The sequence below is a fragment of the Oncorhynchus gorbuscha genome, linkage group LG10, assembly GCF_021184085.1.
Source record: "Oncorhynchus gorbuscha isolate QuinsamMale2020 ecotype Even-year linkage group LG10, OgorEven_v1.0, whole genome shotgun sequence".
Classification (NCBI taxonomy): domain Eukaryota; kingdom Metazoa; phylum Chordata; class Actinopteri; order Salmoniformes; family Salmonidae; genus Oncorhynchus; species Oncorhynchus gorbuscha.
In genome coordinates this window covers 12751762-12769668 of record NC_060182.1, presented here as the reverse complement: position 1 = coordinate 12769668, position 17907 = coordinate 12751762, and the positions used below count along the sequence as shown (strand labels likewise).

The 17907-nt window shown below is 45.1% G+C and overlaps 1 protein-coding gene across 1 annotated transcript in view; it reads right to left on the bottom strand.

The window, feature by feature from the left end:
- Window positions 1–805: 805 nt before the first annotated feature.
- Window positions 806–17907, bottom strand: part of si:dkey-32e6.6 (extracellular matrix protein 2) — a 54237-nt gene continuing 37135 nt past the window's right edge. The window contains exons 9-10 of the mRNA XM_046364215.1: window positions 9365–9691; window positions 806–1272 (exon numbers count right to left, since the gene is read on the bottom strand). Of these exons, the coding sequence (XP_046220171.1) occupies window positions 1098–1272; window positions 9365–9691 (502 nt within the window). The 3' untranslated portion in view covers window positions 806–1097. The remainder of the gene's footprint in view (window positions 1273–9364; window positions 9692–17907) is intronic.

The following is a 17907-nucleotide window of genomic DNA, read 5'->3' as shown; positions in this document are numbered from 1 at the left end:
ACCTCCTCTCCTCTTCTGCCCTCTTCTCCTCCTCTCCTCCTTTCCTCCTCTGACCTCTTCTCCTCTTCTGCCCTCCTCTCCTCCTCTGACCTCCTCTCCTCTTCTGCCCTCGTTTCCTCCTCTCCTCCTCTGACCTCCTCTCCTCTTCTGCCCTCTTCTCCTCCTCTCCTCCTTTCCTCCTCTGACCTCTTCTCCTCTTCTGCCCTGCTCTCCTCCTCTCCTCCTCTGCCCACCTCCTCCTCCTCTGCCCTCCTATACAGTGTATTTGTATTCTCTCAACAGGGCAGCTAGTCTGAACAGCTCCCTCTTTCTGGTTTTTCTATGTTCATGTCTCTCTCTTTCCCCGTTTCCCTTTTTCTCTCCAGCTGCTAACACAAATAATGAATCCTGCTCACACACTCCCTGCCTCTAACCCACTCTGACGTGCACAAACACACACGCACACATACACACAGACACAAAGGTGCAGACACACACAAACTGTCTTGCGCCCTTCCTCCAACACAAACACACTCCCATCCACCACGTGCCACAGAGAAATGATGCCATCCCTGTCAGCTCAGACACACAGAGAAAGACCCCCCCCCCAACCCTAACCCTGCCACCCAGGCTGACCTGACCTTCTATGTTTTCACATGACAGGACGCGTCAGATGCTGCAGGAGATGTTTATATGGCTGGACTTTATATGGGTGGAGAACATGTATGATGTTTATATTCTTTCCCAATGTTCCCTCAGATCTCCCACTGACACTGTAAACCTGTTCCCCCTGGTATACGTCTAACCTGCCCCAAGACTAACCTCCCCCAGACCCTTAAATACACAGGTTGGAATAGCTGTTATTTAATATTCTCTCTCAACCGCTAGAGCATTTTCATACACAGACATCAGTAGTTTCATTTCTGTTCGAGTAAGGTAACACAACTGTACTGGTACGAATTAGTATCTTTATCATCATCATCATCATCATCGACTGTGACATCACAAACACGAGTTTACATACATGACGAGATGACGTAGGTGATTAGTGAAGAAAGGGAGGTGGGGAAATAGGGAGGTTTAATGATGGTTCAGTGTAACATCATGGAGAAGCTGGTCTACACTTCGTGTATGTGTTCCTGGGGCTGTGTGACCACACTACTAGGGTCTTGAATACAGTTGAAGGTAGTGGAGGGGATGTCTTCTTCTATAAGGTTGTTCTCCAGGTGGAGAGAGGCCAGGGCCGAACGCACCGCCACACGAGAGTGACACACCGACCCCACCGCCACAGACCTGCGAGCAACACAAACAGTGTAAAAACATTATTTAATGTGTACTCTTGTGAATACGTGTCTGTCCTTGTCTCACGGCCCCTCTGGGCACCCTGCCAAAACAATCATTCTGATTGGATAATTAGCCTGAGATTAGTTCTGTGCTCTAACAGGACGGCAACGTGAGTTCACTCACCGATACTGGGCTCTGTGATTGGTTCTTACATAGCCTCAGGGAGAGGGCAGTGCCAGACGAACTCACCTGATCCTGATGCTGTGGTCGCTTCAGTCTGAGGTTTTCCTTTGATTTATTGTGGTAATAGCTAAAGCCATCATGGTCTTAATATACTCAAACCTGATTTTACATTTATACAGTACCAGTAAATAATTTGGACACATCTACTCATTTATAGATTTGTAGTACTTTGAATAAACAGTGAATACATCAAAACTATGAAATTACACATATGGAATCATGCAGTAACCAAAAAAGTGTTAAACAAATCAAAATATATTTTATATTTGAGGTTCTTCAAAGTAGCCACCCTTTGCCTTGATGACAGCTTTGCACACTCTTGGCATTCTCTCAACCAGCTTCATGAGGTAGTCACCTGGAATGCATTTAAATTAACAGGTGTACCTTGTTAAAAGTTCATTTGTGTTTTTAATGCATTTGAGCCAATCACTTGTGTTGTGACAATGTAGGGGTGGTATACAGAATATAGCCCTATTTGGTAAAAGACCAAGTCCATATTATGGCAAGAACAGCTCAAATAAGCAAAGAGAAACAACAGTCCATCATTACTTGAGACATGAAGGTCAGTCAATACGTAACATGTCAAGAACTTTTAAAGTTTCTTCAAGTGCAGTTGCAAAAACCATCAAGCACTATGATGAAACTGGCTCTCATGAGGACCGCCACAGGAAAGGAAGACACAGAGTTACCTCTGCTGCAGAGGATAAGTTCTTTAGTTACCAGCCTCAGAAATTGCAGCCCAAATAAATGCTTCACAGAGTTCAAGTAACAGACACATCTCAACATCAACTGTTCAGAGGAGACTGTGTGAATCAGGCCTTCGTGGTCGAATTGCTGCAAAGTAAGCACTACTAAAAGACACCAATAAGAAGAGGAGACTTGCTTGGGCCAAGAAACACGACAGGAGGAAATCTGGTCTGATGAGTACAAATTTGAGATTTTTGGTACCAACTGCCGTGTCTTTGTGAGATGCAGAGTAGGTGAATGGATGATCTCTGCATGTGTAGTTCTCACCGTGAAGCATGGAGGATGAGGTGTGATAGTGCTTTGCTGGTGATACTATCGTGATTTATTCCGAATTTAAGGCACACTTCACCAGCATGGTTTCCACAGCATTCTGCAGCGATACGCCATCCCATCTGGTTTGTGCTTTGTGGTACAGTCATTTGTTTTTCAACAGGACAATGACCCAACACACCTCCAAGCTATATAAGGGCTATTTGACCAAAAAGGAGATGTATGGAGTGCTGCATCAGATGACCTGGCCTCCACAATCACCCAACCTCAACCCAATATGTTTTTATTTCACCTTCATTTATCCAGGTAGGCCAGTTGAGAACAAGTTCTCAATTACAACAGCGACCTGGCCAAGATAAAGCAAAGTAGTGTGACACAAACTACAACACAGAGTTACACATGGAATAAACATACAGTCAATAACACAATAGAAAAAAATCTATATACAGTGTGTACAAATGAGGTAAGATTAGGGAGATAAGGCAATAAATAGGCCGTAGTGGCGAAGTAATTACAATTTGGCAATTAAACACTGGAGCGTCTGCTAAATGACTTAAATGTAAATGTAAATGTGATAGATGTGCAGAAGATGAATGTGCAAGTAGAGGTTCAAGGCTGCAAAGGAGAGAAAAAAATAACAATATGGGGATGAAGTAGTTGGATGGGCTATTTACAGATGGGCTATGTACAGGTGCAATGATCTGTGAGCTGCTCTGACAACTGATGCTTACAGTTTGTGAGGGAGATATGAGTCTCCAGCCTCAGTGATTTTTTGCAGTCATTGGTAGCAGAGAACTGGAAGGAAAGGCAGCCAAAGTAGGAAATGGTGACCAGTGAAATATACTTGCTGGTGCTACGGGTGGGTGCTGCTATGGTGACCAGTGAGCTGAGATAAGGCGGGGCTTTACTTAGCAAAGACTTATAAATGACCTGGAGCCAGTTGGGTTGGCGATGAATATGAAGCGAGGGCCAACCAACGAGAGCATACTGTACAGGTCTCAGTGGTGGGTAGTATATGGGGCTTTGGTGACAAAACGGATGGAACTGTGATAGACTGCATCCAATTTGCTGAGTAGAGTGTTGGAGGCTATTTTGTAAATGACATTTCCGAAGTCAAGGATCGGTAGGATAGTCAGTTTTACGAGGGTATGTTTGGCAGCATGAGTGAAGGATGCTTTGTTGAGAAATAGGAAGCCAATTCTAGATTTCATTTTGGATTGGAGATGCTTAATGTGAGTCTGGAAGGAGAATTTGCAGTCTAGCCAGACACCTAGGTATTTGTAGTTGTCCACATATTCTCAGTCAGAAGCGTCCAGAGTAGTGATATTGGATGGGCGGGGCGGCGATCGGTTGAAGAGCATGCATTTAGATTTACTTGCATTTAAGAGCAGTTGGAGGCCACGGAAGGAGAGTTGTATGGCATGAAGGTGAGTTGTATGGCATTGAAGCTCTTCTGGAGGTTAGTTAACACATTGTCCAAAGAAGGGCCGGAAGTATACAGAATGGTGTAGTCTGCGTGGATCAGAGAATCACCAGCAGCAAAAGCGACATCATTGATGCATACAGAGAAAAGAGTCGCCCCAAGAATTGAACCCTGTGGCACCCCCAGAGACTGCCAGACATCCGGACAGCAGGCCCTCCGATTTGACACACTGACCTCTGTCTGAGAAGTAGTTTGTAAACCAGGCGAGGCAGTCATTTGAGAAGCCAAGGCTGTTGAGTCTGCCGATAAGAATGTGGTGACTGACAGAGTCGAAAGCCTTTGCCAGGTTGATCAATACGGCTGCACAGTATTGTCTTTTATCGATGGTGGTTATGATATCGTTTAGGACCTTGAGCGTGGCTGAAGTGCACCCATGACCAGCTCGGAAACCAGATTGCATAGCAGAGAAGGTACGGTGGGAATCGAAATGGTCGGTGATCTGTTTGTTAACTTGGCTTTCGAAGACCTTAGAAAGGCAGGGTAGGATAGATATAGGTCTGTAACAGTTTGGGTCTAGAGTGTCTCCCCCTTTGAAGAGGGGGACAACCCCCTCAGCTTTCCAATTTTTGAGGATCTCAGACGATACGAAAGAGAGGTTGAACAGGCTAGTAATAGAGTTTGCAACAATTGCAGTGGATAATTTTGAAAAGAGAAGGTCCAGATTGTCTAGCCCTGCTGATTTGTAGGGTCCAGATTTTGCAACTCTTTCAGAACATCAGTTATCTGAATTTGGGTGAAGGACAAATGGAGGAGGCTTGGGCAAGTTGCTGTGGGAGGTGCAGGGCTGTTGCCTGGGGTAGGGGTAGCCAGGTGGAAAGCATGGCCAGCCGTAGAAAAATGTTTCTTGAAATTCTCAATTATCGTGGATTTATCAGTGGGGACAGTGTTTCCTAGCCTCAGTGCAGTGGGCAGCTGGGAGGAGGTGCTCTTATTCTCAATGGACTTTACAGTGTCCCAGAACTTTTTGGAGTTTGTGCTACAGGATGCAAATTTATGTTTGAAAAAGCTAGCCTTTGCTTTCCTAACTGCCTGTTCCTAACTTCTCTGAAAAGTTGCATATAGCGGGGGCTATTCGATGCTAATGCAGAACGCCACAGGATGTTTTTGTGCTGGTCAAGGGCAGTCAGGTCTGGAGTGAACCAAGGGCTATATCTGTTCCTGGTTCTACATTTTTTGAATGGGGCATGCTTATTTAGGATGGTGAGGAAAGAACTTTTAAAGAATAACCAAGGATCCTCTACTGATGGAATGAGGTCAATATCCTTCCAGGATACCCGGGCCAGGTTGATTAGAAAGGCCTGCTCGCTGAAGTGTTTTAGGAAGCGTTTGACAGTGATGAGGGGTGGCCGTTTGACTGCAGACCCATTACGGATGCAGGCAATGAGGCAGTGATCACTGAGATCCTGGTTGAAGACAGCAGGTGTATTTAGAGGGCAGGTTGGTCAGGAGGATATCTATGAACTGACTATCCTACCGATCCTCGACTTCGGCGATGTCATCTACAAAATGGCTTCCAACACTCTACTCAGCAAACTGGATGCAGTCTATCACAGTGCCATCCGTTTTGTCACTAAAGCACCTTATACCACCCACCACTGCGACTTGTATGCTCTAGTCGGCTGGCCCTCACTACATATTCGTCGCCAGACCCACTGGCTCCAGGTCATCTACAAGTCCATGCTAGGAAAAGCTCCGCCTTATCTCAGTTCACTGGTCACGATGGCAACACCTATCCGTAGCACGCGCTCCAGCAGGTGTATCTCACTGATCATCCCTAAAGCCAACACCTCATTTGGCCGCCTTTCGTTCCAGTACTCTGCTGCCTGTGACTGGAACAAACTACAAAAATCGCTGAAGTTGGATACTTTTATCTCCCTCACCAACTTCAAACATCAGCTATCTGAGCAGCTAACCGATCGCTGCAGCTGTACATAGTCTATTGGTAAATAGCCCACCCATTTTCACTTACCTTATTCCCATACTGTTTTTATACTGTCTTTTATTTATTTACTTTTCTGCTCTTTTGCACACCAATATCTCTACCTGTACATGACCATCTGATCATTTATCACTCCAGTGTTAATCTGCAAATTGTATTATTCGCCTACCTCCTCATGCCTTTTGCACACATTGTATATAGACTGCCCATTTTTTTTTATACTGTGTTATTGACCTGTTAATTGTTTACTCCATGTGTAACTCTGTGTTGTCTGTTCACACTGCTATGCTTTATTTTGGCCAGGTCGCAGTTGCAAATGAGAACTTGTTCTCAACTAGCCTACCTGGTTAAATAAAGGTGAAATAAAAAAAATAATAAAAAAATGAGGGTGCCCGTGTTTACCTGATTTGAGGTTGTACCTGGTTCATTGAAAGTTTGTGTAAGATTGAGGGCATCTAGATAATATTGTAGGACGGCCGGTGTGTTAAACATGTCCCAGTTTAGGTCACCTAACAGTACAAGCTCTGGAGATAGATGGGGGACAATCAATTCACATATGGTGTCCAGGGCACAGCTGGGGGCTGAAGGTGGCCTATAACAAGCGACAATGGTGAGAGACTTGTTACTGGAAAGGTGGAGTTTTAGAAGTAGAAACTCAAATTGTTTGGGCACAGACTTAGATAGTATGACAGAACTCTGCAGGCTGTCTCTGCAGTAGATTGCAACTCCGCCCCCTTTGGCAGTTCTATCTTGTCGGAAAATGTTATAGTTAGGGTTGATTTTTGGTTGCCTTTCTAAACCAGGATTCAGACACGGCGAGGACATCCGGGTTGGCTGACTGTGCTAAAGCAGTGAATAAAACAAACTTAGGGAGGAGGCTTCTAATGTTAACATGCCTGAAACAAAGGCTTTTACGGTTACAGAAGTCAACAAATGAGAGTGCCTGGAGAATGGGAGTGGAGCTAGGCACTGCAGGACCTAGATTAACCTCTACATCACCAGAGGAACAGAGTAGGATAAGGGTACGGCTAAAGGCTATAAGAACTGGTCGTCTAGTGCGCTCGGAACAGAGAGTAAAAGGAGCATATTTCTGGGCACGGAAGAATAGATTCAAGGCATAATGTACAGACAGGGGTATGGTAGGATGTGAATACAGTGTAGGTAAACCTAGGCATTGAGTGACGATGAGAGAGGTTCTGTCTCTAGAGACACCATTTAAACCAGGTGAGGTCACCGCATGTGTGGGAAGTGGAACAAAAGGGCTAGCTAAGGCATATTGAGCAGGGCTGGAGGCTCTACAGTGAAATGAGACAATCACTAACCAAAATAGCAATGGACAAGGCATATTGACATTAGGGAGAGGCATGCATAGCAGACTCATCATAGGGACCAGTGAGTAGCTAGGCGAGCTGGTAACATAGCGATTCAGACAGCTAGCGGGCCAGGGCTAGCAGGCTAGCAGAAGGGTCTTAGGGGGGGCGTCACGATGAAAGAGTCTTGTAGCCCCCTCGGACGTTTACGTCGGCAGACCAGTTGTGATGGATCAGCAGGGTTCTGTGTAGACAGTAAAAGGTTCCAGGCCAATTGGCAAAATAGGTATTGTAGCCCAAGAAATTGGCTGATGGACCTCTTCAGCTAACAGTCTGATATGCTCTAGACAGCTAGCAGGGTAAGGCTAGCAGGCGAGTGGATGGTCCGTCAGGGGAAGTCGCGACAAAGGAGCCTGTTGAAACCCCCTCGGGCGGATTACGTCGGTAGACCAGTCGTGATGGATCGGCGGGGCTCTGTGTCGGCAGTAAAAGGGGTCCAGGCCAATTGACAAAATAGGTATTGTAGCCCAAGAAGTGGCTGCTGGACCTCTTCAGCTAGCCGGGAGATGGGCCTAGCACCAGGCTAGTTCCCGGCTAACTGGTGCTTGCTTCGGGATAGAGACGTTAGCCAGGAGTAGCCACTCAGATAGCAGCTAGCTAGCTGCGCTGATCCAGGTGAAAAGGTTCAGAGCTTGCGGTAGGATGAGGAGATGTGGAGAAAAAGCAGTCCGATATGCTCTGGGTTGAATCGCGCTGTGGAGACTGGCAGGAGTTGACTGGGCTACGATTAGCTGATGACCGCTGGCAGTGGCTAACTGACTACCAGCTAGTAGTTAGTTAGCTGGCTAGCTTCTGTTAGGGGTTCCAGTTCGTGTTAATGGACAGTCCAGCAGGCATCAGCTGTGTGGCCGAGTGGTCATAGGGTCCATTGAGCAGCACTAGATGAAATAGGGAACAGTTTGGTAGTCGATTACTACGTTGAGCAAGCGGGAGACACAGCGTTTGGGGCTAGCAGATGGATCATCACCAAACATCCTCGACGCAGAGGCCGGTTGAGAGCACATCGACCGAGTTACATCAGCAGACCTGCAGATCAGTCGTGATGGATCGGCGGGGCACCGTGTCGACAAAGAGTCCAGGCCAATTGGTAAGAGAAGTGTTGTAGTTGGTGTACTTCGTTTGCTAGCCGGGAGATGGGCCTAGCTCGGGGCAAACTGTTGCATGCTTCTGGACAAGGGCGTTAGCCAAAAATAGCTCCTCTGTAGCAACTAGCTAGCTGCGAAGATCTGGTGTAATGGTCCAGAGCTTGCGGCAGGAGTCTGGTGGTGTAGTGGAAAAAGCAGTCCAATATGCTCATGGCTAGTACGCTCTGTGCAGACCGGCAGGTATTACCCGGGTTATCTAGGCTAGAGTCCGAGCTAAAGGTAAAGACCGCTAGCAGTGGCTAACAATGACTAAATAGCTAGTAGCTAATTAGTTGGCTAGCTACTGATGGAGGTTCCAGTTATAAGGTCTAAAAAAAATAGCTGAGCCGTACCACATTGGGTGAGGCGGGTTGCAGGAATGTATATTTATTTCAAAACTTGAAAAAAGAGACTGAAATGTATGCCAAAAAATTTGAAAAAGACAATATTTACATGGGACGAAAACAACCACGTCTTACTGCTGCACAATCTTGGATATATTGAGATGGTTTGGGAGGAGTTGGACCGCAGAGTGAAGGAAAAGCAGCCAAAAAGTGCTCCGAATTTGTGGGAACTCCATCAAGACTGTTGGAAAAGCATTCCAGTTGAAGCTGGTGAAGTGATTGCAAGAGTGTACAAAACTGTCATCAAGGCAAAGGGTGGCTACTTTGAAGAATCTCAAATAAATGATTTGTTTTAACACTTTTTTGGTTACTACATGATTCCATATGTGTTATTTCATAGTTTTGATGTCTTCACTATTATTCTACAATGTATAAAATTGTTAAAATAAAGAAAAACCCTTGAGTAGGTGTTTCCAAACTTGGTACTGGTACTGTAGGTGGTGGTTAAGTTTGGCCGCATTTACCCTTGGTGAGCACAGAACCTACAGCGGTAGAGAAGATTGGTAGCACTGGAGTCATACCTGATTTGGTTGTAGTCGAGCCTCAGCACCTGCAGGTTCCTAAACTGCCACACGCTGCGAGGCACCGCCCCCAGACGGTTATTGTCCAATAGGAGCTCAACAAGCGATCGGTACATGCCCACAAAAGAAACTCCTTGCACTCCTTCGTCCCCTAGTGCATTGTGGGATAGACGGAGGGACTCAAGGCCAGGGCGCAGGTGGCCAAAGACATACGCAGGGATTCGACCAATGGAGTTGTGTTGCAGGGTCAGCTGACGCAGAGGGCGGGGTAGGTAGAGGGGGACTGAAGTGAGGCTGTTATGAGAGAGGTCCAAGGCTTCAAGAGAACTAAGAGAGAGAAACAGAAACATATTTGGTTATTCAATATACAAAGTTTTATAAAGCAGTGCTATGGGACCAGTCTAATGGCTACTCTAACTATGTTTTATAAAGCAGTGCTATGGGACCAGTCTAATGGCTACTCTAACTATGTTTTATAAAGCAGTGCTATGGGACCAGTCTAATGGCTACTCTAACTATGTTTTATAAAGCAGTGCTATGGGACCAGTCTAATGGCTACTCTAACTACGTTTTATAAAGCAGTGCTATGGGACCAGTCTAATGGCTACTCTAACTACGTTTTATAAATGGTGTCAGAGCTATGGGACCAGTCTAATGGCTACTCTAACTACGTTTTATAAATGGTGTCAGAGCTATGGGACCAGTCTAATGGCTACTCTAACTACGTTTTATAAATGGTGTCAGAGCTATGGGACCAGTCTAATGGCTACTCTAACTACGTTTTATAAAGCAGTGCTATGGGACCAGTCTAATGGCTACTCTAACTATGTTTTATAAATGGTGTCAGAGCTATGGGACCAGTCTAATGGCTACTCTAACTACGTTTTATAAATGGTGTCAGAGCTATGGGACCAGTCTAATAGCTACTCTAACTACGTTTTATAAAGCAGTGCTATGGGACCAGTCTAATGGCTACTCTAACTATGTTTTATAAAGCAGTGCTATGGGACCAGTCTAATGGCTACTCTAACTATGTTTTATAAAGCAGTGCTATGGGACCAGTCTAATGGCTACTCTAACTATGTTTTATAAAGCAGTGCTATGGGACCAGTCTAATGGCTACTCTAACTACGTTTTATAAAGCAGTGCTATGGGACCAGTCTAATGGCTACTCTAACTACGTTTTATAAAGCAGTGTCAGAGCTATGGGACCAGTCTAATGGCTACTCTAACTATGTTTTATAAAGCAGTGCTATGGGACCAGTCTAATGGCTACTCTAACTATGTTTTATAAATGGTGTCAGAGCTATGGGACCAGTCTAATGGCTACTCTAACTATGTTTTATAAATGGTGTCAGAGCTATGGGACCAGTCTAATGGCTACTCTAACTATGTTTTATAAATGGTGTCAGAGCTATGGGACCAGTCTAATGGCTACTCTAACTACGTTTTATAAAGCAGTGCTATGGGACCAGTCTAATGGCTACTCTAACTATGTTTTATAAATGGTGTCAGAGCTATGGGACCAGTCTAATGGCTACTCTAACTACGTTTTATAAATGGTGTCAGAGCTATGGGACCAGTCTAATGGCTACTCTAACTACGTTTTATAAAGCAGTGCTATGGGACCAGTCTAATGGCTACTCTAACTATGTTTTATAAATGGTGTCAGAGCTATGGGACCAGTCTAATGGCTACTCTAACTACTCTAACTACGTTTATAAAGCATTGCTATGGGACCAGTCTAATGGCTACTCTAACTATGTTTTATAAATGGTGTCAGAGCTATGGGACCAGTCTAATGGCTACTCTAACTATGTTTTATAAATGGTGTCAGAGCTATGGGACCAGTCTAATGGCTACTCTAACTATGTTTTATAAAGCAGTGCTATGGGACCAGTCTAATGGCTACTCTAACTATGTTTTATAAATGGTGTCAGAGCTATGGGACCAGTCTAATGGCTACTCTAACTACGTTTTATAAATGGTGTCAGAGCTATGGGACCAGTCTAATGGCTACTCTAACTATGTTTTATAAAGCAGTGCTATGGGACCAGTCTAATGGCTACTCTAACTACGTTTTATAAATGGTGTCAGAGCTATGGGACCAGTCTAATGGCTACTCTAACTATGTTTTATAAATGGTGTCAGAGCTATGGGACCAGTCTAATGGCTACTCTAACTATGTTTTATAAATGGTGTCAGAGCTATGGGACCAGTCTAATGGCTACTCTAACTATGTTTTATAAATGGTGTCAGAGCTATGGGACCAGTCTAATGGCTACTCTAACTATGTTTTATAAAGCAGTGCTATGGGACCAGTCTAATGGCTACTCTAACTATGTTTTATAAATGGTGTCAGAGCTATGGGACCAGTCTAATGGCTACTCTAACTACGTTTTATAAAGCAGTGCTATGGGACCAGTCTAATGGCTACTCTAACTACGTTTTATAAAGCAGTGCTATGGGACCAGTCTAATGGCTACTCTAACTATGTTTTATAAATGGTGTCAGAGCTATGGGACCAGTCTAATGGCTACTCTAACTATGTTTTATAAATGGTGTCAGAGCTATGGGACCAGTCTAATGGCTACTCTAACTATGTTTTATAAAGCAGTGCTATGGGACCAGTCTAATGGCTACTCTAACTATGTTTTATAAATGGTGTCAGAGCTATGGGACCAGTCTAATGGCTACTCTAACTACGTTTTATAAATGGTGTCAGAGCTATGGGACCAGTCTAATGGCTACTCTAACTATGTTTTATAAAGCAGTGCTATGGGACCAGTCTAATGGCTACTCTAACTACGTTTTATAAATGGTGTCAGAGCTATGGGACCAGTCTAATGGCTAATCTAACTATGTTTTATAAATGGTGTCAGAGCTATGGGACCAGTCTAATGGCTACTCTAACTATGGTTTATAAATGGTGTCAGAGCTATGGGACCAGTCTAATGGCTACTCTAACTATGTTTTATAAATGGTGTCAGAGCTATGGGACCAGTCTAATGGCTACTCTAACTATGTTTTATAAAGCAGTGCTATGGGACCAGTCTAATGGCTACTCTAACTATGTTTTATAAATGGTGTCAGAGCTATGGGACCAGTCTAATGGCTACTCTAACTATGTTTTATAAATGGTGTCAGAGCTATGGGACCAGTCTAATGGCTACTCTAACTATGTTTTATAAAGCAGTGCTATGGGACCAGTCTAATGGCTACTCTAACTATGTTTTATAAAGCAGTGCTATGGGACCAGTCTAATGGCTACTCTAACTATGTTTTATAAAGCAGTGCTATGGGACCAGTCTAATGGCTACTCTAACTACGTTTTATAAAGCAGTGCTATGGGACCAGTCTAATGGCTACTCTAACTATGTTTTATAAATGGTGTCAGAGCTATGGGACCAGTCTAATGGCTACTCTAACTACGTTTTATAAATGGTGTCAGAGCTATGGGACCAGTCTAATGGCTACTCTAACTATGTTTTATAAATGGTGTCAGAGCTATGGGACCAGTCTAATGGCTACTCTAACTACGTTTTATAAAGCAGTGCTATGGGACCAGTCTAATGGCTACTCTAACTATGTTTTATAAATGGTGTCAGAGCTATGGGACCAGTCTAATGGCTACTCTAACTACGTTTTATAAATGGTGTCAGAGCTATGGGACCAGTCTAATGGCTACTCTAACTATGTTTTATAAATGGTGTCAGAGCTATGGGGCCAGTCTAATGGCTACTCTAACTATGTTTTATAAAGCAGTGCTATGGGACCAGTCTAATGGCTACTCTAACTATGTTTTATAAAGCAGTGCTATGGGACCAGTCTAATAGCTACTCTAACTACGTTTTATAAAGCAGTGCTATGGGACCAGTCTAATGGCTACTCTAACTACGTTTTATAAAGCAGTGTCAGAGCTATGGGACCAGTCTAATGGCTACTCTAACTACGTTTTATAAAGCAGTGCTATGGGACCAGTCTAATGGCTACTCTAACTACATTTTATAAAGCAGTGCTATGGGACCAGTCTAATGGCTACTCTAACTACGTTTTATAAATGGTGTCAGAGCTATGGGACCAGTCTAATGGCTACTCTAACTACGTTTTATAAAGCAGTGCTATGGGACCAGTCTAATGGCTACTCTAACTACGTTTTATAAATGGTGTCAGAGCTATGGGACCAGTCTAATGGCTACTCTAACTATGTTTTATAAAGCAGTGTCAGTGCTATGGGACCAGTCTAATGGCTACTCTAACTACATTTTATAAATGGTGTCAGAGCTATGGGACCAGTCTAATGGCTACTCTAACTACGTTTTATAAAGCAGTGCTATGGGACCAGTCTAATGGCTACTCTAACTATGTTTTATAAATGGTGTCAGAGCTATGGGACCAGTCTAATGGCTACTCTAACTACGTTTTATAAATGGTGTCAGAGCTATGGGACCAGTCTAATGGCTACTCTAACTATGTTTTACAGAGCTCTTGGGTCAGATATACTGAGGAAAGTAGAGTTTACTGAGAAGCAGTAGACTTGGGAGTTTCCAGTGTTTTGGCTGTTGGATTGAGGAGTGAAGAGGTGTTGTTCTCTACAGAAACACATGCATGCTAGGAGTGGAAGGGTGTACTCTCTCCCCAGTGATTTGGCAGGAGACGGCCCCTTGCTCCATCATTAACACGGAGCCATGTGGGAGGTAGTGGGGGTCCATAGGACGTGGAAATTGGGTGGTTCGGACCATGTGGCCAACTGGAGTAACAGAACATAGACCATTAAAACCAGGGGGTGAGGAACGGGATGCTGTGTTTGGGGGGTAGTAGTGGGGTAATATAACACAGGAAGACAGGGGGTAGAGGGGAGTAGGGGGTAATATAACACAGGAAGACAGGGGTAGAGGGTGGTAGGGGGTAAGAGAACACAGGAAGACAGGGGGTAGAGGGTGGTAGGGGGTAATGTAACACAGGAAGACAGGGGGTAGAGGGTAGTAGGGGGTAATATAACACAGGAAGACAGGGGGTAGAGGGTGGTAGGGGGTAATGTAACACAGGAAGACAGGGGGTAGAGGGTAGTAGGGGTAATATAACACAGGAAGACAGGGGGTAGAGGGTGGTAGGGGGTAAGAGAACACAGGAAGACAGGGGGTAGTGGGGTAATATAACACAGGAAGACAGGGGGTAGAGGGTAGTAGGGGGTAATATAACACAGGAAGACAGTGGGTAGAGGGTAGTAGGGGGTAATGTAACACAGGAAGACAGGGGGTAGAGGGTGGTAGGGGTAAGAGAACACAGGAAGACAGGGGGTAGAGGGTGGTAGGGGCTAATATAACACAGGAAGACAGGGGGTAGAGGGGTAATGTAACACAGGCAGACAGGGGGTAGAGGGTAATATAACACAGGAAGACAGGGGGTAGAGGGTGGTAGGGGGTAATATAACACAGGAAGACAGGGGGTAGAGGTTGGTAGGGGGTAAGAGAACACAGGAAGACAGGGGATAGAGGGTGGTAGGGGCTAATATAACACAGGAAGACAGGGGTAGAGGGTGGTAGGGGGTAAGAGAACACAGGAAGACAGGGGGTAGAGGGTGGTAGTTGGGTAATATAACACAGGAAGACAGGGGGTGAGGAACGGGATGCTGTGTTTGGGGGTAGTAGTGGGGTAATATAACACAGGAAGACAGGGGGTAGTAGTGAGGTAATATAACACAGGAAGAGAGGGGGTAGAGGGTGGTAGGGGGTAATGTAACACAGGAAGACAGGGGGTAGAGGGTAAGAGAACACAGGAAGACAGGGGGTAGAGGGTGGTATGGGGTAAGAGAACACAGGAAGACAGGGGTAGAGGGTGGTAGGGGGTAAGAGAACACAGGAAGACAGGGGGTAGAGGGTGGTAGGGGGTAAGAGAACACAGGAAGACAGGGGGTAGAGGGTGGTAGGGGGTAAGAGAACATAGGAAGACAGGGGGTAGAGGGTGGTAGGGGGTAAGAGAACACAGGAAGACAGGGGGTAGAGGGTGGTAGGGGGTAAGAGAACATAGGAAGACAGGGGGTAGAGGGTGGTAGGGGGTAAGAGAACATAGGAAGACAGGGGGTAGAGGGTAAGAGAACACCAAGCAGCTGGTGTGAGTTTACAGGGAACGTCAAAGCAGGACAAATATCTCATTTCCTGTTTCCTTACTGCCATTTACGCACATCAAGGTGAACAGCCAATGAGCACAACACTCTGGAGGCTGAACAACCAACAGGCTCAAAGCAGAGTAGGGTGTATAGCCAATGAGAAGAAAGATAAACAGGGGCCCCTGGTGAGGTTGATAAGAGAGGTGTATGTGTGACTCACGTTATAATGTCAATTTCATATACGGTACCTCAACCCTCCTGCTCATCGTGACCATCTTTGTACTCTTTGGGACATTTAGCAACAAAACGTTCATGTTTCTCCACATAAATCTGTTTTTATTTAAATAAACCCTAATTGTTGTTGTGCAGGGAAATCTGGGATTTGATTATTACTGTTTGTATTAATAAAAGTTTGTTCTCTTGTTCAAGCTGTTATTCATATAGCAGAGACTCAGCGAGGTCCAAAAATGATTTCAGGAATTCTTTGCTGAGTATTAGGGGTATTAAGTCAACAGGGGTGTCGTAAAATCCTACATTAATACAGCCGTAAATGTTTTACTGAAAACAGTGCTGCACCACAGGGGACTGAACACAATGACAGATTTAACCAAAAACACACCAACACATTCGCAGATATGAAAACACACACACACAGTACACACACAAAGTACACACACACACACACACACACTATGTGTTAAATTGCAGATAGACTGTATTGTCCCAAAATTTAAGAACATTATATGTAGAATCATGTTTTTTTTATGTACACCAGAAACTATGTGACCAGGATTGATTGAATGGAGCTCTAGCATAGAGTGAATTTATGACAGCTTACTAAACTCTGTTCTGAAATATAGCCAGCCAGGCTGCAGCTGCCTATCTCCATATGCTGTTAATGAGAGGAGAGGAGAGGAGGGGAGAGGAGAGGAGGGGAGGAGAGGGGAGGGGGAGGGGAGGGGAGGGGAGGGGAGGGGAGGGGAGAGGAGAGGAGGGGAGGGGAGGGGAGGGGAGGAGGAGGGGGAGGAGAGGAGAGGAGAGGAGAGGAGAGGAGAGGAGAGGAGAGGAGAGGAGAGGAGAGGAGAGGAGAGGAGAGGAGAGGAGAGGAGAGGAGAGGAGAGGAGAGACACCCAGTCCCACACACTTGTGCTGCCTTTTGACTGGTGTCTACACCCTGATGTTGTTCTGGAGACATTGTGTTTCCATATCTAGGGCTGACGAGCAGAATCAACAGCCTCTGCATAATCAAAAACAGTTGCTTTGTGAGAAGGTGTTACAGTTCACAGCTTTGTAAATGCCATCTCAAAAGTACCAGTGGCCTGGCTTTGGCCCCGAGTCAGAGGAGGACCGTTGTAGCCATGGCCCAGAGAGACACAAGTGACGGCCCGCACAGATGGTGGCTTTTGGGGTAAAACATTGTGGTAAATCCTGTATGGAAATGCACCATTGGAATCATCTGATCAACTTCATTGTCTTCTGATTATGTTAAACAGGTTAGAGTGAGTAGGAGAGATTACTATTGAATTAATACTGTCTTTGTTGATTGTTTTAGATAAGTGTTCTTTCCTAGTGACTTCAAACCAGGGATGTTTACTGACTATCAAGTGGACCTGGCTAAGGCTCTGTGTGTTCTTTGACACGGACAAGAGTAATCAATCTGATGGTCCGTTCCTCCTCAGGGAGCTGAGATCTAATGAGAACCAGGAGAGGGAGCTGGTGGCGGCCACACACAAACACACACAAACACACACAAACACACACAAACACACACACACACACACACACACAAACACACACAAACACACACAAACACACACACACACAAACACACACAAACACACACAAACACACACAAACACACACAAACACACACAAACACACACAAACACACACAAACACACACACACACACACGCCCTGTCTCCTCTGTTTCATCTGCCTGGGGCTGAGACGTACCATGCCAGTGTTATACAACCAGGTTTATGCAAGCTGCTCGCTAGCCAGACTAACCACACTGCTCCCGAGTGGATTTAGCGTCTCCCGAGTGGTGCAGAGGTCTAAGGCACTGCATCTCAGTGCTAGAGGTGTCACTACAGACACCCTGGTTTGAATCCAGGCTGTATCACAACCCGCTGTGATTGGGAGTCCCATAGGGTGGCGCACCATTGGCCCAGTGTCAACCGGGTTTGGCTGGTGTAGGCCGTCATTGTAAATAAGAACTGACTTGCCTGATTATATAAAAATAATACAAAAACTAACCAGGATTAACTACACTAAACAGGTTAATCACACCAACCATGTTGGGGACTGAGCATCACTGAGCATCACTGAGTCAGGTCTGCTGAGCACAAACTTGAACGTTGTGAGAATTCTGTGCAACTTCCAGAGAGCGTTTACTGTGAACACTGAGGCTGTACCCACTGTAATGTACAGTT